Consider the following 22,500-nt stretch of genomic DNA (forward strand, 5'->3'; position numbering starts at 1 on the left):
ACAAAAATCCCAGCATGCATTGCAGTATAAATACATTCTATAGCTTACTGATGCTGCAGTGTTCATTATTTGCTGTTGATTCTGCTTTTTATGTTGACGCTGTTGATTTCATCATTTTTACGCTGATTATTGATGTCTCTGAGCAGAAGTTGACCCATAGTATTTCTTTAGCTTATAAACCTTCATAATTCTGTGACATGTGCTAGCACGTTACTCCTAATAATGGATTAATCATAGGTGAACATCAGTGAATTATATTAGTTCATCACAGGTTGTGCCTCAGTTCATTTTATTTATCTATTTGTTTTTACTTGGCTTGTTTGCTGTAATGTATAAACTTTTCAAGCAAAGTTCTGAAAAGTTACAGCAGTCCAAAAGAACATTTATATTAGAGGTTCAGGGCTCTGAGCCCAACTAAAGCAAACACTTTCCTCCATGATGGTGACTTTAGTCTATGTGGTCCACATATGTTTTAAGATAACTGGGCTATATTTTCCATATCTTCTCTGGGCCGCTTCAGGCTCACAGCCACATTAGCCAGAGCTTACTGTGCTGAATATTCGCCAAGTGTGACCCACATATGTTTTAAGATAACTGGGCCACATTTGCCCTATCTTCTCTGGGCCACTATAGGATAATGGCTGCATTAGCCAGAGTTTACTGTGCCGAATATTCGTCAAAAGTGGCCCACATTTGTCTTAAGATAACTGGGCCACATTTGCAGCTACACATGTGAGCCACTTTAAGTTTTGACCCAGATTACCCTTAAATGACGATGCCACATTTTTGCCACCTGTGGCTCACATTTGTCCTCCAACATTTGGGCCAAATTGACCATTTTCCACATGGGCCACATTAGGCTCATATTCAGATTACATTTTGCCATAAGTGCCAAATCTTTGCCTTAAATGGCCCATATAAGAAAATGAATCTTTGGCCCTCCTTTGCCATTGCACAGGTGGGCCACTTCATTTTGTCTGGGCCGAATAAATATTACCAGTGCTTCATAAATGCCTAATGTGGCCCACATTCGTATGCTATCTGGGTATAGCAAAGCATTGGGTTAAAACGTGTCATTTAAATTTCGTTTACTTGCCCATTCCCTTTTCTAAAGCATCTAATGATCTTCTTATATTTAATCCCCTCACACATCAGCTTTAATCAGTCCTCTGTGACTTTTTATTCTGATCATTATTTATGTGAAGTTTCACAAACTAATGTCGAGAGGAGCGTGTGATATGATTGATAGCGGCTGGTCCCCCATCGGTAGTCATTAGTAAGCCAATTGGATCATTCCAAACTCAACATAACATCCCGTCTAACTTTACTGCCTTATCATCGTTTTCTGAGGAACCCCCCATCCACCCCATCTCCCTCCTTTTTTCTTGATCAATCCAGTATTGAGTGACACGGTGGCTCAGTGGTTAGCACTGTGGCCTCACAGCAAGAAGGTTGCTGGTTTGGTGCCAGCTGGGTCAGTTGGTGTTTCTGTGTGGAGTTTGCATGTTCTCCCCGTGTTGGTGTGGGTTTCCTCTGGGTGCTCCGGTTTCCCCCACAGTCCAAACACATGTGCTATAGGGGAATTAAATAAAGCAATAGGAACAGTATATGAGTACTTTAGTACTGAGCTTCACCACGTGGGTATGTCCTGGTGTGGTTGGTGGTCTATTCCTCTAGGGCTGCCCCTGATAATCAAGGAATAGGCCAAACAATTTCTGGCCGAACAACCCCCTTACATGCTCATTGATCAGGCGAGAACCCTGGACTCAATTATCTCAGGGTTCTCTCCCGAGACAGCATGTCAAACCTGCCAACATTATCAAGCAATATCTAAGTGTGAACTGTTGAACATGCATTGCTTTAACATTCCCCCGATCATTCATGCATATATTGTGTTTTTATCGCATTTCTGCAAATATTGACCAACATCTGACATCCAGATTCTCATATATGTGAAAGATCATCATCTAAACCGCTTAATTATGACCGTGTTATATGATATATGACTGGTGATGGGTGCGTCATGTGTCGTCTACGCTGCAGAAGCGATCTGAGCTGATGATAATTCATCATCTCCTCCTGAAACGCATGAGAGTGGCTGTTTCACTGGGAGAGGAGTAGAGTAAATGTTCTGCTGGCATTAAACGTCTGTCTATCTATTTTTAGCAGATGGTGTGCGATCTGAATGTTGTGATCACACCGGTGTGATTGTGCTCATGAAAGGGTTCAAATGCATAAATCTTGAGACTGGACACTCTTCTGTTGATCTGGCGCTGCTTCTGCACTCATTTGTACATCTGTTTGGATAAACACATCTGCAGAATGAATAAACGTAAACATGTTGAGTGTTGAGCCTATAGGACACACACTCTCCTCTCCATATGCACCAGACACTTCCTTATAAACACGTCACATGTATATTACACATTATATACATTGTGGAAATATGAGTGGGCTTGACAGACCACCTGTAGGACACACTCTTTCCTCTTCATATGCACCAGACACACTCTGCTGAACGCAGTCAGTAATTAAACAGTGAGTTGTCGTGACTCTCGTCTATATATCGCTGCTCTCAGCTCTTTGTGAAGAGCTTCATTTATCCTGTTGGCTTTTGCTGAAATGCATCTGCTAAATGAATGAGTGTGAATGTGTCGAGTCTCCGCAGTGGACGTGTGTGTGTGTGTGTGTGTATGTGTGTGTGTTTCTAGTGTCCTGTCCACTCAGAATGAGCTGAAAGGCAGCAGATGTTCCTCCTGAGAGCCAGTCTGAATCCTGACGTCAGGGCAGATGAAGACGCTTCATCTCTCTTTATTCACAGCGGAAATGAGTTGTGAATGCAGGATGGATGCGCCGGACACGTGTGAACGGTGGAAGACACACACTGCAGATATCTCTCATTAATGCGCTGTTAAACGCGTGTCATTGATCTGCCTGATGGCAGCGCTTCAGATGCTGAGAGCTTTAATAATACCCTGCGCAGTGAATTACTTACCATTACTTAGATTCACTTCAGTGTATCTGTATTTCTCCAGCGCTTCTACATTGTAGATCGTGTGGCAGCAGCTGAACACAGAAGTTCTGGGAAACTGAAGCGGTGTCAGTCCAGAGTTTAGTTCTGTTCAGTTCAGTTCAGTGTGGTTTAATCTTCACTGCTGAGAGTCCAAACACTGAAGACCAAATCCGTCCATGAGCAGCTCCATAAGACCCAAACCAAGCAGGCCAGTGGAGACAGTGAGGTTTTCTTAGAGATCAGGGTTTGATTTCTGTGTTTCTGTAAATGCTGGAATCTGTTTAAGGGTCAGGGTTAGGGTTAATTAAGGTTAGTTAGGGTTTTATTAGGGTTAGTGTTTACTCTGTGTGTTTGTGAATGCTGTATTCTGCTGGAGATTAGTGTGTCAGGGTTAGGACTAGTTAGGGTTTTATTTGTGTTGGCCTATGTTGGGGTTCAGTCTTTGTGTGTGTTTGTGAATGCTGTACTTTGTTTTCTGCTGGAAGTCAGTTTGTAAGGTTAGGTTAGACTGGGGTTAAGATTAATTACGGTTTTAGTGGGTTTTTATAAGTGTTGGAGTTTATCGTTTGTGTGATTGTGAATGCTGTACTCTGCTTAGGAGTTAGGGTTAGGATTATTTAGGGTTGGTTTAGGGTTAGACAAGTGTGGAGTTTACTATGTGTGTGTTTATGAATTTCTGTTTTCTGCTTGAGGTCAGTGTGTATGTGTTAGGGTTAAAGTGGAAGTCAAGCAGACAATAATTCCCAAAAATAAGTCGTAAGTTGCGTTGTTACAAACATAGTTTGTTGATTTGGCGTTTCCCAAATCTATCGTTCCAACAAACATTTGCAAACTGTGTCGCAAACTTGTTTGCTTGCATCTACACCTCTGGAGCTGTAGTTAGAAACAGAGTTCCTGGCTGTGTTCTATTCCCACCTAGCCCCCCTGTGCCCTACTCATTTAGACTATTATAACATTTAAACTTGGAATGATTAAAAATAAAGCAGTTTTAGTGATCTTCATGTTTACAGTTGCGCTCCCGTCACAGTGCACTATGAAAACATTGATGTCATTTTGAACACAGCCTCATGACGAAAGCTATAGGTGACCTATTATAAAGCGGGATTTATGTTACGTCTCCAAAGCTTGTGGAAACAAGAATATGTAGCATATGGTAATGCTTTTAATTTATAGCAGGTTATTTATTAAGTATCTGTACTGTATATGACATGGGCCTGCTGGCTAGCACATTTCTGCAGTGGTTTGCATGTGGCAAATTGTAAAAGTAGACTTTTCGAAAAATAAATAAATAACAATATCCTACTTAATAATACTAATAATAATAGTCGTCATCATCATTAATATTATTAATTTAATTATTAAAGTAGAATTTTTTTCATTTACTAATAAATAATAAATATTTCTTAATAAACAGCCTCATTGTTGATTTAATTATATGATTTATGTATGAGATTAGAATATGTGTCAGCTTTTGTAAGTGATGTTCTGTTTTAGACTATGTAATGTTCTCTATAATATTAGTAAAGGAAACACAGGCTCTATATGTGCCGTTCACATATATTTCAGTTAATATGGAAAGTGAGTGCATGTTTTTACTAAAGCTAATATTGGATTATATTTAAAATGTGTGTGTGTGTAAAACAATATAATCTGCACACAGAAATGTTGGAGCTCGTCTCTGGAGTAGTAGTTCCTCCATCCCGTTTAGAGCTTCATTACGGGCATTTAGCGGTATAACTACTGTGGTTGAAATGATGGATCTGCCACAGAGAAGCTACAGGTTTTGGGAAACACTCATCACTACATCGTCTTTTTCCCAAACGATGCATCATACTATGGTAGTTCAGCTGTGAGTTACGTCGATGTTTGGGAAACACACCCCAGGTTGACTTGTATTTTTCTTGTAAATGTATTTCCACTTTAATAAAAATATATATAACTAACATGACTCAAGAGTCCATATTGAAGAAAATACTTTAGCTTTAAGAGCAGAGATGCCCAAAGCAGGGCCCGCGAGGCAAATAAGGCCCATGGTAACCTTTGACTTGGCCCGCCATCCCGTCTGAAAAGAAAGGATGATGCGATTGTCAATTTAAATGCAATGCAGTCCTTTGTTTGTTTGTTTATTGTATTGTTAGTAGCTATAACTGAAATTAAATGTCTAAATTAAATGGTGTAAAGTATTCAGATTGTGTTTAAATGTACATTCTGTCACCCGGCAAGAGTACAGAGACCCGGTGAGCAGATCAGGGCATAGGCCGATTCAGCTTGACCAGTGTGTTCAGTATTGAACTCCACTGTGTTAGAAATAGGGGTATACTTGTATATTTTTAGTGTCAGTATTAGTTCTGGTATATCTACACTGCACACACATGCTCAGAGTTTACGTCTCGTTTCTAGACCCAATGTCTATAAACTCTTAAATCTCGAAGCATTCTCTAGACCAGCACAACATATAGTGATGCTTTCAGAAATAATGAGGCGAATTGAAGAGAGTTTCTCCTTAAAACAAGCAGAATAATCTGCCAACGGGGGAAGAGAAGTCATCTAGTTTTTGCTTTGGAATAACATTACTTCTCTTCCCCCATTGGCAGATTCTTTATCTCGTTGTAATGAAATCTGACTGTATTTTGACTCATTATTTCTGAACACAACACAATATGTTTCCCCTGTCCATTAAACCCTTCTTAATTTAAGAGTTTGTATTCATTTGTACAATAAACGAGAGCAGCTCTGAGTAAGAGAAGCCTGTTTATCAGTGTGTTCTGACAGCAGATGTAGACTGAGCGTTTTTCTGAGCGTCTTCATGGAGTGTGAGTGTGAGCGAGATCTCCTCCTCTCAGTCTCTCCGGGACAGAATCAGCCCAAATACAGCACATGTTGTTTTAATCAGGAGAACGGCGAAACACTGAGCGATTCACTGAGCTATTTCACTTTCATTATATCATTATTGTTACAATAGAAGCAAATTGCCTTTCTGTGCCTGAGAGACTCGCTGGGTTTTATTATTTTATGCATTCATTTATTCCCACAGAACAAGCAGTCTGTCTGCACATCCATCCATCGCTCTCTCTGTGCTCGTTTATACTTTAATTAGCTCTGCAATGAGATCAACAGGCATGTACACCACCTGACTAAAGTCGCCTGTCCAAGATTTAGGAATGACCAATGATGACTTCTAGTTGATGATCTGGTATCAGAAGTGTCTTATATGAAAGGTAAAGGCCTCTAGATGAGCTCAATATAATCTGATCATGTCTTGATGTTGACTGATTTGATTAGGACAGTAAGGTCTGACTCTGCTTAGACTAAAGTCTGCTCACTGAACCTTCAATAATGTCCAGTATAGAATATGTGCTCATGCTGCAGTGGAAACAGAATGAATATTGTGTCTGACTCCATCATGAGCTTGGAGGACTGCATCCATACATCTCTGCTCTATCAGGTTCGGATGGGAAGCAACGGTGTACAGCCATTTTCAGATCTCTCCAGAGATGTTCAGTTGGATTTAGGTCTGGGCTCTGGCTGGGCCACTCAAAGACATTCACCGAGTTGTTGTTGTGCCACTCCATTGATATTTTGGCGGTGTGCTTTGGGTCATTGTCCTGCTGGAAGATGAACCGTCGCCCCAGTCTGAGGTCAAGAGCACTCTGAAGCAGGTCTTCATTCAGGATGTCTCTGTACATCGCTGCGTTCATCTTTCCCTCTATCCTGACTAGTCTTCCAGTTCCTGCTGCTGAAGAACATCCCCACAGCATGATGCTGCCAACACCATGCTTCACTGTAGGGATGCTGTTAGCCTGGTGATGAGCGCTGCCTGCTTTTCTCCAAACGTAACGCCTGGCGTTCACTCCAAAGAGTTCAGTTTGAGTCTCATCAGAGCAGAGAGTTTAGTTTCTGATGGTCTGAGAGTCCTTCAGATGCCTTTTGGCTAATTCCAGGAGGGGAGCAGCTTCCGTCTGATCACTCTACCATACAGGCCTGATTGGTGGATTGCTGCACAGATGGTTGTCCTTCTGTAAGGTTCTCCTCTCTCCATAGAAGAATGCTGGAGCTCAGACAGAGTGACCATCGGGTTATTGATCACCTCCCTGACTAAGGCCCGTCTCCCCCGATCACTCAGATTAGATGGCCGGCCAGCTCTAGGAAGAGTCCTGGTGGTCAAACATCTTCCTCTTATAGATGATGGAGACCGCTGTGCTCACTGGAGCTTTCAGAGCAGCAGAAATGTTTCTGTAACCTTCCCCAGCCTTGTGCTCCAGACAATCCTGTCTCGGAGGTCTACAGACAGTTCCTTTGTCTTCATGCTTGGTTTATGCTTTGACATGCACTGTCAACCCTGGGCCCTTATATAGACAGGTGTCTGCCTTTTCAGATCAGCTGAATTGAGCACAGGTGAACTCCAGTGAAGCTGCTAAAACATCTCCAGAATGATCAGAGGAGACAGAATGCTGAGCTCAATGTAGAGCTGCACACCAAAGCCTGTCAATACTGATGAACATCTGATTTATCAGCTTTAATCTTTAATAAATTTACAACAGTTTCAAAAACTCTTTGTTGTTATTATGGGGGATTGTGTGTAGAATGTTGAGGAAATCAATCAGTTTAACCCATTATGAAATAAGGCTGGAACAGAAACACATGGAGAGAGTGAAGCGCTGTCAATACTTTCAGGATGCAGAGTATATGTGTATGCTCTTTTGTGTGTGTGTGTGTGTGTTATCGACAGATATATGAGTGTTGTCAGTAAGTCATGTCGGTTTGTCCTCCTGCAAACACACAAACACACACACAGTGAGAGAGAGAGAGGCTATATGAGCAAGTGTGTTGCTGTACAGTTGTTAAGCTGCAGCTTCTGATCGCTGGCGTGACCTGTGTTAATTATTAACAGCACATTCATCATCTGCTGTGTGTGTGTGTGTGTGTGATTAGCTCTCCTCCTCCTCCATTATTAAATCCCTCTCTCTCTCTCTCTCTCTCTCTCTCTCTCTCTCTCTCTCTCTCTCTCTCTCTCTCTCTCTCTCTCTCTCTCTCTCTCTCTCTCTCTCTCTCTCTCTCTCTCTCTCTCTCAGCAGCAGCAGTACAGGAGTAATGCGCAGTCGCTGATGGACTGTTGTTCTGTGGTCCTGAAGTGGTTTCAATCAGGTCCAGTTAATAGTCCAGTAAATCAGGCTGTCTCAGAGCAGATGCTGAACGGCTGATCATTAATATCCTGCACACACAGATCTGCTGCTGCTGCTGCTGTAATACAGAGATGATTCAGAGATGTGGAGAGCTGTGTGTTTATTACAGTCAGCAGATGGAGGAGCTGGAGGAGTTAATGATCCACATCTACTCCATCTAGATCTACTCCATCCAGATCTACTCCATCCACATCTAGTCCATCTAGATCTACTCCATCCACATCTACTCCATCCACATCCACTCCATCTACATCTACTCCATCCACATCTACTCCATCTACATCTACTCCATCCACATCTACTCCATCTACATCTACTCCATCCACATCTACTCCATCTACATCTACTCCATCCACATCTACTCCATTCACATCTAGTCCATCCACATCTACTCCATCTACATCTACTCCATCCATATCTACTCCATCCACATCTACTCCATCCACACCTAATCCATCCATATCTACTCCATCCACATCTACTCCATCCACATCTACTCCATCTACATCTACTCCATCTACATCTACTCCATCCACACCTAATCCCTCCATATCTACTCCAGCGTTCAGCTCGTACTCCACTGCTCTGTTTCGTTCTCCTCTAGCTCTGCTCTCCATCTGAACTGCTGGATTATCCTCAGTCTGGAATCTGATGTTCATCAGTCTGTGTGTCCACTGAAGCTCTTCCTCTCCAGCTGAGTGTGTGTTGTCTATTGTAGTCAGTGGTAGTGTGGTGTTGTTTGAGCATCTGCACATCTGTCACACTGAGTGAGCCATCCAATCATAGTGGAGAAGGGGCGGGACTATATCACGCCACCACACAACGCCAAAACAACAGCGCATCATCACGCCACAACAGCTTTAAGCAGCATCAGAAACACTGTGGTGTCTAAACACACTCAGCTGGACACACAGCTTTAGTGTCTGTTGCTCATCTGTGTGAAGCTGCTTCAGACACACTGCAATGTAGAACTGAACTCAACTCAACTTAACTCAACTCAACCCCACTCAACTTAACTTAACTTGACTTGACTTGACTGAACTGAAGTTAACTTAACTTAATTTAACTTAACTGAGCTGAGCTGAGCTAAACTAACTTAATTTAGCTTAACTGAACTGAAGTTAACTTAACTTAACTTAACTTAACTTAACTTAACTTAACTTAACTTGACTTAACTTAACTTGACTGAACTGAAGTTAACTTAACTTATCTTAACTTAACTGAGCTGAGCTGAGCTAAACTAACTTAATTTAGCTTAACTGAACTGAAGTTAACTTAACTTGACTGAGCTGAACTAACTTAATTTAACTTAACTTAACTTAACTTACTTAACTTAACTTAACTTAACTTACTTAATTTAACTTGAGTGAGCTGAACTAACTTAATTTAACTTAACTGAACTGAAGTTAACTGAACTGAACTTAACTTGACTTGACTTGACTTGACTTGACTTGACTGGACTTAACTTAACTTAACTTAACTTAACTTAACTTAACTTAACTTAACTGAAATGAACTTAATTTAACTGAACTGAACTTAACTTGATTTAACTTAACTTAATTTAACTTTTAACTTAACTTAACGTAACTTAACTTAACTTAATTTAACTTTTAACTTAACTTAACTTAACTTAACTTAACTTAACTTAACTTATCTTAACCTGACTTAACTTAACTTAACTTAACTTAACTTAACTTAACTTAACTTAACTTAACTTAACTTAACTTAACTTCACTGAGCTGGGCTGAGCTGAGCTGAGCTGAACTTGACTGAACAGAACTTGATTTAACTTAACTGAACTGAAGGAGCAGTGTTCAATTCGCAGGAGAAACAGTAACTGATGAATGTGTGTGTCAGAAAGTGTTGTGTATAAGTGTATGTGTGTGTGTGTGTGTGTGTGTGTGTGTATATGTATATGCGTGTGTGTGTGTGTGTGTGTGTGTGTGTGTGTGTGTGTGTATATGATGGATATGGTTTGTCAGTCTTCACAGCTGTAATGATGATGGTTATTTTTCTCTCTGGTGTGTGTGTGTGTGTCCTGACAGAGATGCATGAGTGAGCGTTCGCACATCTGTGCCGTCCCATGATGCATCAGTGTGTGTGTGATGGAGACTCATTCAGGATTAATGATGAATCAGTGTGTGTGCAGACGCAGCGCTGAAGAACACATGAACACACACACACACACACAGCAGTAACGCACTGAAGGAAACACACACACACACACACATGCTGAAGGTCATCTTGTTGTCTTGTTGATCTTCAGTGTAGTGTGGATCAGCTCTGGGTCTCGGTGGAGGAATGATCTGCAGATGACCATCAAGAGCAGACTGTGCTCACTAACTAGTGCACTTCACTCAACAGTGAGCTCTGCTGACAGGAACCCTCAGGATATACAGTATGTGCCCTCTGCTAACAGTGACCGTTGCTTACGCTTCATATCTTACTGATAGGCAGGTAATAAGCCAGCAATAGGCAGTCATAAGCAGTTATGAGCATGAACAGGGAGCTGAGCAGTCATTAATGTTGACTAGCGGAATCATGAGGATGAGGAAGAGGAGCAGAGCTACAACAGAACCCTGAGGGACACCACGAGCAGAGCAGTAGAGGAGCTCCGACAAGTGTGTGTGTGTGTGTGTGTGCATGTGTGTGTTGGCTGTGTGTTCTGCCGCTCAGTGTGTTGTCAGACGTGTGAAAGCGATGGCGTGTTGATCTCCACACGCTCCCATATGGCCAATCAGACGCAGAGCTGGCTGCCATTGCTCAGTTCACTTCCTGTCGCATGGGAAGTGTCTTCATCTGCACAGTCACTGCTCTGAGATCAGTCTTGTGCAGTTATGGAGCAGTTAAACACTGCCCTGAGGCTGGAAGAGGTGTCTTACATGGACATACACACTTTAGCAGCCGTTTTTATTTGATTGGTGTGTGCGTGTGTGTGCGTGTGTGTGTGTGTGTGTGTGTGTGTGTGTGTGTGTGTGTGTGCGTGTGCGTGTGTGTGTGTGTCTGTCTGTTTGCGTGTCTGTTTGCTGTTTTCTGTAGCACAGAAGAGCTTTTAACACTCACTGTCTAAAACACACACACACACACACACACACACACACGCACACACACACAGCATTAAGGAAAATTACATTCAACACTAAACAGCTGATGTTTCAGGAAGAGTGTTTTCACTGCCGGTGTGTGAAAAGTAACACGCCACTGCTGTCCACACACACACATGCACATAACCACACAGACAAACAAACACTCCCTCTCTATCTCTCGCACACACATATTTACACACACACTCTTGCACACACTCTCCCTCTCTCTCTCTCTCTCTCTCTCACACACACACACACGCACACGCAGAGCGGTGTTTTCCGTCAGTGGTAAGAGAAGAGTGTGTGGAGGAAGCAGATCAACCAAACACAGCAATTACAGAGTATATGCAAAAATATGCAAATGAGGAGAAGCAGGTCAGAACCGAGAAGGTCAGAGAGAGGAGATGAAGAGCACACACACACACACACACACACGCACACACACACACACACACACACACACATACATACACTTGTGAGAACAAAACACACAAAGCCGCTCTAACCAATAGCAGAACAGCACCTATTGGGGGGGGGGGGGGGGGTGATAAAGACAGCATGGCTGCATCTGATTGGTCAGACCTGGATGGACAGTCCATGCTTGGTGCATAAATAAATGTGATCTATCACACACATAGATGTTCACATTAGATGTCGCCTGCACTGCTGCTGTTGTCTATTGAAAGGAATGTGTCAATAGAGCCGCCATCTTGGTACAGGGTAGCGCTCCTTTGATATGAATGTGGGAGGAAGGTGCAGTGGAGGACTGTGGCCATCCAGAGTCAGAGATATACACACACATACACACATATATCTATGATTGGGAGTTTCCCGCTGGTCAGTATGCTAATATTTATTTAAATTAGGGAAATTATAATGTTACATCACTTTTCTACATCTGTGGATGAGTGAGAGCTCGGGTGTTGCTGATAAAGAGTGTGTGTGTGTGTGTGTTAGTGTGCATGGAGATGTATTATCCCCCCTCCCTGTTAAATTTGATCTAATCCGTGTCCTGAACCCCCCCCCCCCCCCTCCTGCTTTCACTTCTAATGCTAACAGAGGGCGCTAAAGTCCAGCATCCTCACACTGGCTTTAGTCTTGATGAGTGTGGTTGAATAACTTCTGTGCTGAGCCCTGACCAATATGGCGGCAGTATTGACGCATGCTCAGGGTCCGTATGCGATATCTAGTGTATATATCTATTTGTAATGCAGGCACTGTGTACTGTAATCAGAATAATGGGACTTGTGGAGATATTGTGCAGCTTTATGGTACTGCAGAGTTTAATGACAGCAGATCTCTTCACTGGTTCCCCTGATGAGGGTCTGTCCCTGCACTGGGCTGATTTATTCAGATCTCTACTCTGAACCTTTAACAGACGCGGTCCCTCAGGTATAAAGCATTATAAAGCTGTCAGAGTTTTCTGTCTGTAGATGATGCACTGGAAAAATGCTGGGTCGTTGTAACCCAACTGTTGGGTTAGACATGGACAAACCTAACTGTTGGTTTATTTTTACCAATTCATTTGAAATTGTGCTTCTTAACCCACTGGTTGGGTCGGTCCACATTTGACCAAATGTTCACTTAATTTTTTTTTTTCAAGCAAACCTGAATGGCACTTTTTTAACCCGCTGGTTGGGTTTGTCCATCCATATTTGACCCAATGACTGGGTTACAACATCAGCATTTGTGTGTCTGCAGTAGTTTTCTGCATTCTGGACGGAGCGATGAGAAGAGAAGCCAGCAATCCTCATCTCTGATATGTCAACACTATCAGGCAAGGATTTAGATTCTGGCCTAATCCCATATTTCTGGAAGTGTATGCAAATGAGTGCATATTTAATTAGAGAAGACCTCATTTGCATATTTGAGGATTTCTGAAAGCTTGTGCAGAAAAGTGAAGGATTGAGCTGAGGAAATGTGGAGACGTTAGCCTGGAGTGTGTTATCGTGACGGCGGATAGATCAGCGGTGTGTGTGTGTGTGTGTGTGTGTGTGTGTGTGTGTGTGTGTGTGTGTGTGTGTGTGTGGACACCTCCGAGATGTAATGAAGCCCTTGTAGAGGCTCACGGCTTCAGCTTCTGTGCTTTGTTGTCTGCTGTGTGTAGATGAGAACAGGTGATGCTCTGATTCAGGGGCTCTTGAACTCTGCCAAACAACTGTGTGTGTGTGTGTGTGTGCGCGTGCGTGTGTGTTTCCATAAGACCAGAGGGGGAAAAAAGCATTTGAGTGGGCAATGGCCTTCGGGAGTTGCACTGAATGAAATGCTTTTTTTCCTGAACCCCACCTCACTCCAGAAGCGTTCACTTGTTCCCTCTTTTGCTTTGAGTTTCTCTCCCTCTCTCTCTCTCTCTCTCTCTCTCTCTCTCTCTCTCTCTCTCTCACACACACACACACTCACACTCACACACATTTCTTTCTATCTCTCATACCTCTCTCACTCAAACTCAGTTCAGAAGAGCTTCATTGACATGGCTTTTCCAGTATTGCCTAAGCACTGCAGATTACATAATCAATGAATAAATTAGTAAAGTGATTATATAATGCATATTAAAATGCACACACAATAATAAAACAGTAAATACTTCAATAAACTCGTACAGAAATCATATTTAAAAGACTAATGATTATTGAAATATATAATGCCATGTCATTGTCTGCTGCTTACCCAGGGCCGGTTATGGGGGCAGCAGTCTCAGCTGAACAGTAGACTCTCTTCCACATTCTCCAGGGATGCCAAGGCATTCCCAGGTGAGCCGAGAGACATATAGCAGTCCCTCCAGGTGTCCTGGGTCTCCCCAGGGTCTCCTCCCAATGGGACAAGCCCAGAACACCTCCCTCTGTAGACATCCAGGAGGGGTCTGAATCAGAGCCTGAGCTCTGTATGTGGAGGATCAGCTCCACTCCAAGTTTCTCCCGGGGGACAGAGCTCCTTTCCTTATCTCTGAGCCCTGCCACCCTGGCTGCTTTTCTTCAAGATCTTATCCTCTCGGTCATTACCAAAAGCTCCTGACCATAGGTGAGAATAGGAGTGTACATTGACCAGTAAATCAAGAGCTTTGCCTTTCAGCTCAACTCCTTCTTTTGCCTTTCAGCTCAACTCCTTCTTTACATTAACAGCCTGATTCACAGACTCCACCATTACACCTGCCAGTCTCACTCTCCATCCTTCCCTCACTCCTGAACAAAACCCCAAGATACTCGAGCTCCTCCACCTAGGGTAAAGACTTGGCATGCCACCTTTTTTCCAGGTGGAGCATCATGGCCTTGGAGTTAAAGGTGTTGATTTTGATCCTGGCCACACCACGCTCAGCAGCAAACTGCCCCAGTGCATGTTGAAGGGTTACCTTTCGTCACTGGTCCTGTTCATTATTTTCATGGACAGGATTTTTAGGTGCAGCCTAGGGCTGGAGGGGTTGTAAATGCCAGCTTTTAATTTCTACTATGAGCAGATGAAGTCATTCCGTTAGATTCATCAGACTGCCAGAGTCCAATATGCACTGGGAATAAGTCTGACTTATTGCCGGCAATGCAAACCAAACTCCTGCTCTGCTCATACAGGGACCAGACAGCCCTTAACAGAGCGCCTCTGACCCGTTACTCCCAGAGCACACACACAGAATGCAACGAGGGACACGGTCGAATGCATCTCCAGGTCCTTATAACATATGTGGACTGTTTGGGCATACTACCATGAGCCTTCAAGCACCACGAGGGTATAGAGCTGGTCCAGTTTTCCATCGGCCAGATCCTACTCTCCAGTACCCTGGCATAGACTCTTCCAAGAAGGCTGAGGAGTGTGTGTGATCCCCTATAGTTAAAGACACCCTCCGGTCCCCTCTCTTAAAAATGGGAACCACCACCCCAGTTGCCCAGTAGAGAGGTGCTGTCCCCAACCAGTATTGTAGAGGAGTGTCAGCCAAGACAGCCCTACAATATCTAGACACTTGAGGTACACAGGGTGCATCTCCTCCACCCACTGCTGTACCACTGTGGAGCTTCTGACTCCCGCAGTGCCTCACTCGGGTGATGGCAAGTCCAGCCCTGCATCCCCAGTCTCTGCTTCCTCAATGGAAGACCTGTCAGGGGGGTTGAGGAGATCTTCACAGTGTTCCTTCCACTGTCCCACAGCATCCCCAGGTGATGTCCACAGCTCGCCTCTTCTGCTGTAAACAGTGTTGTATGGAACTGCTTCCCCCTCCTGAGGCGCCGGACGGTTTGCCAGAATATCTTTCTGGCAGACTGGTAGTCTTCAGTCTTCCTCCGTGGTCTCCCTGAACTTTTCCCAGTCCCAGCAACTGCCCGAGCTGCAGCACACTTGCCCTGTCAGTGCCCATATCAGAATATAACGAAGGAGAAAAATAAAATAAGATTAAATACATCATATTAACTGTGCATCTCTCTCTCTTCCTCTTTCTCTTCCCCTCCCCTTCTCTTTCTTTCTACCCCCCTCCCATTTCTCTCTCTCTCTCTCTCCCCGTTTTGCTTTGAGTTGACCTTTGACATCCGAGCGTGCCCCTGGATGTCTGTCACAAACTGCAGTCCAACGTTGTGACAATGCTTGCTTTCTTCCCGTGCCTCTTTATGACCTTCTTCTTTTTTCATTTCTTTCTTTTGTTTCTGTTCTTTCCTTCAAGGTCTGGCGCACCTGACGTTAAACAGCCAAGGTATGGTTCATTCCGTTTTCCATTCTTTAATTTAGTGAGGAAACAGATCTGTCCGTCTCTCCCTCTGTCTTCCTGTCTGTCTGTCCGTCCTCCATCTTTCTGTATCGGTGTTTTTCCTGGCTGTGCGTCCCGATGACCTCTGACCCCCGGGACTCAGGTAACTCTCTCTCTCTTTCTGTCTGTCTGTCTCTCTCTCTCTCTCACCTGCTGAGCTTGAAATGTGATGATGATGATGTTGATGATGATGCTGCAATGTATGTTAATGTGTGTTCAGAATGCACAGACTCTCATTCTGTGGTCATTCACATTGTTTGGCAAATATTCACATGATGCTTAGTCAGTTTGAGATCAGTTTGACACTCTGTGCTGATTGATTGATTGATTGATTGGATGGTTGATTTGATTTTATTTGCTTGGTTGATTGATGATTGATTGATTGTTCTAACAGATGTTCTGATGCACTACTGAAACCTGCTTGTCTGTGTTATAATCAGTGTTTATTGCCTTGTCCAGCACTCTGCATACAGAGCTTTATCTAACTGTTCTACTGTGTTCATCCTTCCATCTTCCCTGGCTGCTTCATTTAAGCTCACTCACTGTTGATGATCAGTTATTTACCTGCCTATACACTTGTACAGAGTGTTTATGTTTAGTAATGCTAGTTAAAGTCTGTTCTGGCGTCTCCGTGCGCTGCCTGTTCTTCATCCTCCTGCTGGATTTAGATCTTCAGCTCTGTTTGAACAGGAGTAGTTTTCGCAGGAGATTCATTTGTGTTTTAAGGGTATGCTTTGTTATTTTAAATGCCATCTGAATTCCATGTCTGTGTCTCCTTTTCTCAACATATTTCCAGTGTTTTCACTGATAAACAGATGAGTTTTGCAAATACAAAGAAAAGCTGAATTTGATGGCAGCAAAACCCTTCATATAAGAGAAAGCATGCTTTTAGATTGTACACATTTATTGCACAGCTCTCGGGAATACTTGATTCTGATTGGTTAATCTACAGCAATACAAATAAGAGAGGGAGAGATCCACTTGCCTGTTCTGATTTGTTTGGCTGTAGATATAAATGTCAGATTTCTGGAGAAATGTTGTTTGCTCTCTTAAAGACTAAAGGTCTGATTATTTTATGCTCTCTGTTACCATCTAGTGAAGCAGTAATGCTTAACGAACAACAATATAAATGTGAATTAACTCAGTGAAAAGAAAAACAACAAAGCTTTCATTTAGCATAATATTTATTAAGCAACATTAGAGTCAAATCTATTAGCTCTGGAGCAAAGAACAGATGACTGTGACAAACACTGGCTATAGATATAAATTAATTACATTTCATAATAAACCACTGTACAAACACCCACCGGACTCCTAAAGAAGTGTCCATCAGAGGAGTGCTCTGGGTGGGCAGTGAGATCCTGAACTGCTGCCAACATACTGGAAGATCTCTGAAATCATCCATCACGTTTTCAAATAGGCGCTATCCTTATTGAATATATTACACATTTGCAGTATAAAAAACTACAGTCTAGTTTAGAAACTCTCAAAAATATTATGTGGTCCAAAAGCCACAGTATTTGTCAAACTATAGAGTATTTAGTCCTCTGCTTGCCACTCGCTGCTGGCGGTGTGATACACACAGGTGAAAAGGCTGGAAGAGTTCTGATGTTACCAGAATATCACACAACTATCAGATTGGAGAGCCAGAATACTGTTGTATGTGTGCATATATATAAATATAGGCTCATATGTCACCTAACTGCTGTTCTCGACAGTTCGTTGCTGTCTTGACTGAATAATAAAATCATAATAATAATTATAATAATATAATGTCAGGAAGCGGTTAACTGTTCAAGCTTCTCTTTTAATGAACTTTTGCATGGCGTAGACGAGGATACTTTCACTCAGTTGAAACAAAACCCACTCTCTCGTCAGAAACAAAGCATCCATTTCCAGGATAAACCCGATCCCCACCCTCTGTCCCAGGAAAACTTCTGTAACTAAAAGTGTGGTATTGCAAGAGATTGAGTTTTGCACAGCCGAACATTAAAATAAATGGCAAGCACCTGTCCAGCTGATGTTTAGCAGATTCAATGGCTAGCTGTTCTGCCAGTGTCCTCTTAAACCTTCTACAAGGCCATCACTTTGCCGGTGATGCATCCCCTCTCTAATAGTCCAAGCTCTTAAATTTGGACCAAAGTATTTGTGGACAGTGACAGAATGACCACTTGCCGCCACGGTGGCTGCTGTTGGGCTGAATTTACTGGACCCACTGAATCACTGAACTACATCTTCCTCTTGCGGCCGCCTCTAGTCCTCTATGCCCACTATCTCCATCGCCACACACACCAGCGTGTGTCCATGCTTACAATTTACAGAAGGTTCACCCGCATCAGTGTTCCAGCTCTCTGTCCCTAGCTTTAATCTTGTCATAATAGTGACACCCAGCTATTGCACAGGGTCGGCGAGACAGAGCGTCTGCATTTGCACAGTGAATGACCTTCATGTTGTACACCTGAAGTTCTTCGAATCCAATTCTAGTTTATTTGTGTAGCGCGTTTCACAATAATGATGTTTCAAAGCAGTTTAACAAAAGGTTACTTCATTACAATCAAACCAAATCTGTGTGCCAACTGGCCTTCTGGCTCTTTGAAGGACATAAGCCACAGTGAAATGTAACCCACACAGGTAATACTTACAGTGTTGTACTACAAACAGCATGGCAATAAGTTCCCGCCTGGTGGCTCAGTACCTATGGTCAGTCTTTCTAAATGCTTTGTGCATTGCAGAGGCTGTAGCCAGAGCCTGTTTCAGGGCAGCAAAGAAATCCTGCCACTGCTCCGTCCACCTAAAGGGCTTGTTCTCCTTTAGCAAATGAAAACGTGGATCTGCAATGCTGACAAAACCCTTTTACAAACCTTCTATGGGGCTAAGCCAAGAACCTTTAAGATGGTGTGACTTTGTGTGAGCGGACTAGTTACTCAGAGTCTGCTACCCTTTTCTACTACTGTGCCATGTACTTGTCTCCTCCCTCCTAAAGAAATCTCTTCATTCTGGGTGCAGCTTCAAGCCAGACTCTGTCAAATGAACAGCACATGACTGAGGGACTGCCATGAGGTTTGAAAATAGTTTCAATGCACCAGTATGTTATCTAGGTATCTAGAACCGAAACACAGCACCCGGAGCTGCCACAACCCTCTACTTGTACAAAAAGCTCTTTTAGGCCTCAGGTCAGGTGCATGCGGTACCTGCCAATGGAGGTCCAAAGAAGTGAACCATGAGTACCCCGACACCAGACAAGGCACCATCAGTAAGGCACATGGCCAACTCAAGAGCTTTGCAGTCCTCTGATCAGTTGCCAGCTCGACTCAGCAATTCAGACGCTGCATGAAAAGCAGTCCAATCAAGCTTTACCTGAGACCCTGGGTGTTTTATCACTAGCTGTAATGCCTCAGACACCACCTTATTCCTTTCCATCGCTGAACACGGCTGGTCTGTGAGACGCCATGTTCATTCTCAGTAATGATTACTACAAGTGATCTTCCTCCTTTCCCAACTGCTGAGGAGCCCACATTGAGGTACCCAGAGCTGGCTTGGATTTGATATTCTCTTGAGCTTACTTGTCAGCCTCCACATCGCATTGCTGGAGAAAAACAAGCAGAGACCATGCAGTGGTTCATTCCTGACACCAGGTTAACAGTCTGGAGAAGCTCAGGAACTGTCTAACTCAGGGATGTCCAAACTCAGTCCTGGAGTTCCAACCCCAATCAGACACACCCGGGCTAGCTAATCCAACTCTTAAACTGCGTTCACACTGGATTTTTCTCTCCATAGACTCCCATTCATACTCACGCGAATGCGTCAGACCGGAAACGCAAGGTCATGCGTCAAGTTTCCCAGATCTCTGCATTGGAAAGTTCAAGCTTGGTGAACTCTGACCTGCGAAATCGCATCACTTGACTGCGTGAGACCATTCGAGGATCAAACATGACCTCTCTGGACAGAAATGTAAAATATGGACCAATCGCTCGCTTTTTAAATGTCTTATCATCCTGTTTAACCCCACCCCTTTTCGCAGCGCCATACGACAGAATTTCGTACGCACAAACTCTAGTGTGACCGCAGCTTTACTAGGCTTTCTAAACTTTACTAGGCTTTTTCTGGGTTTGGACTGTTCAAATGTCTCTTTTAATGAACTTTTGCATACTGTAGACAAGGATACATTTCATATAAACAGGATTAGATCGGGTCAGTTCAAGCAAAGGTAATGCTGAAAGTATGTACAATTGCTGATATTTTCTTATAGTAGTTTATCATATACACTTGGGAAAATAGTACGTATATATATATATATATATATATATATATATAGTATAAATTAAAAAATATATATATTAATAAAACATATGCAATCTGCACTCTGAAAAAAAGTACAAAGACTGTCACCTGGTGGTTCAAAGAGAACATTTATTAATATGGACTTTTTAGATACAAACGCGTACAATCGTTTTAGTACAATCTGTTTACGATAATAGACATGACCAATATTTTAAAGGAATAATACATTTATGCAGTCATGCACATGTTTTTATGGCTAATATGTCGGTGATTTGATGCTTCACAAACACTGCAAAATTAGTGTAAACAGCCAGTTATTCTTCATACGGATTAAAAAACCGGCTACTATAATACTACAATGGCTACTATAATGAAGGAAATCCGCTCTAACTGTAAAACTAAATAAACTGCTAAATACTCTTGACAGATAAAAGTGTAAAGCCTGCAGCCCACAACAAAGGTGTAAAGCTATTGCATAGCATATTTATCAAACCGTTTACTGTGAATTTGATGTAATTTTGCTCAGATGAATAATTGAATATTAATCAGATGATGTCATTACGCTGCTGTGCCGTCAGCCAATCGTTGCATTGCTGATCATGATTTCGGGGATCGATAGGTTTGTCCTTCACAACATACGCAGCAATCTCAGATCAGTTCATCCTGACATTTAATATGATTCATGAACTTGTTTGAAGAACCAAATTAGCCAGAGATCAGTTCTCAAGATTAACAGATCCAGGATCTGCCAAATCATCTTAGATCATTTAAGCGAGGTATGAAGAACAGACTCCTGTCCTGTCTTTCTGCTAGCTTTGGTTAATTTAAGAGAATTACATTATTGCTGCTCAGATCAATGTTTTGTGTCCAGTAGATTAGTTGGTAACACTTTATTTTGATGGTCTATTTGAGTATTAGTAGACTGTCTGCTTAATATCTGCTGATACTGATCATTCAACAGACATTTAACTGAGTAGAAGAAACTTTGCAAGTACACATCAACTTACACTAACTCTAACCCCAATTTAACAATCTACTTATAATCTAATGAGAATTAGTTGGCATGTAAATTAAATTTAACAAACAGGCCATCAAAATAAAGTGAGACTGATTAGTTAGACCATGTGATAATCAGGATAATGTACTTCCAGCTGCTGGTAATAGCAGAATAAAGCAGCTGCTAATGGACAATAAAGGTTTCTTATCTTAAGTCTTAAATGAAGATATGACACACGCAGTTTAGATTTTTCCACAGTTTATATTACAGAATCAAATCTATCTTCATTAGTGATTCTCAACACTAATCTTACAAAATCATATCTGACCCTTAGTAAGGAAATTAGAAATTGTCGTCACACATTTGGCGATCCACCCTCGGGTCTGTTATCAAGCAACCAACACTGAGGAGCAGCTAATGAGAAAATAGATTCACAAAAATGTAAAGCATGTAAATGTAAAGCATTAGTCACTATAAAAACTAAAGACCCCAGTATACTTCAAATGACGTTTTATTTTGTTCTTCATCATCTTTCAGATGAGATGTTAAACCGAGGTCCTGACTCTCAGTGCTCACCCAATCATAACATCCCAATCATCCCCATCCACTGAATTGGCTCTGTCTCTCCACTCCCCCTATAGCTGGTGTGTGGTGAAGCACTGGTGCTGTTGTCCTGTGGCTGCCAGAGCATCATCACAGTGGGTGCTGCACACTGGTGGTGGTGTGGAGAGACCCCCCCTCATGATTGTGAAGTGCTTTAGATGTATGGCCATACATGATACATGCGCTCTATAAATACACACATTTATTTTAGGGCAAAGATATGGTTAAAAGGCTGAGTGACGGTATACTCTGATACTCGCAACACTAATATTTGTGAGCTCCTCCTCTCATCTTTCACTAGCAGCAAACTAATGGTCAGAGGGGGTGTGGCTAAGCATATTTCGCCCAATCAGAGTCATCAGAGAAGCTCTGCTGTTCTAGAGCAGAATCAGAGAGTCAGAAGATCACTTGATTAAAGATTACTAAAGCCAATCACCTTGAGAATAACAGCGTGTGCTAGCAAAATAATCATTGTACATTGAGATTTTATGCAGCCTTTAGTCATTTATATCCTCAATTTTCAAACAATTAAACAGTAATTAAAAATTAGTCATCTATCTGTCCAGTGCTGAACCATTCAACTTAAAATAGTCCCATTAATTGGCCAAGATTACAGT

General features: G+C 42.4%; 1 protein-coding gene across 9 annotated transcripts in view; it reads left to right on the forward strand.

Moving 5' to 3' along the window:
* Window positions 1–22,500, forward strand: part of nrxn2b (neurexin 2b) — a 550,373-nt gene that overhangs the window by 139,479 nt on the left and 388,394 nt on the right. For 6 of the 9 annotated variants that reach the window (XM_056460822.1, XM_056460831.1, XM_056460830.1 and 3 more), the window contains exon 4: window positions 15,919–15,948. The exons of the other annotated variants lie outside the window; for them this stretch is intronic. In XM_056460822.1, the coding sequence (XP_056316797.1) occupies window positions 15,919–15,948 (30 nt within the window). The remainder of the gene's footprint in view (window positions 1–15,918; window positions 15,949–22,500) is intronic. 9 annotated transcript variants of the gene reach the window in all.

The sequence above is a fragment of the Danio aesculapii genome, chromosome 7 (assembly GCF_903798145.1).
Source record: "Danio aesculapii chromosome 7, fDanAes4.1, whole genome shotgun sequence".
Lineage (NCBI taxonomy): Eukaryota > Metazoa > Chordata > Actinopteri > Cypriniformes > Danionidae > Danio > Danio aesculapii.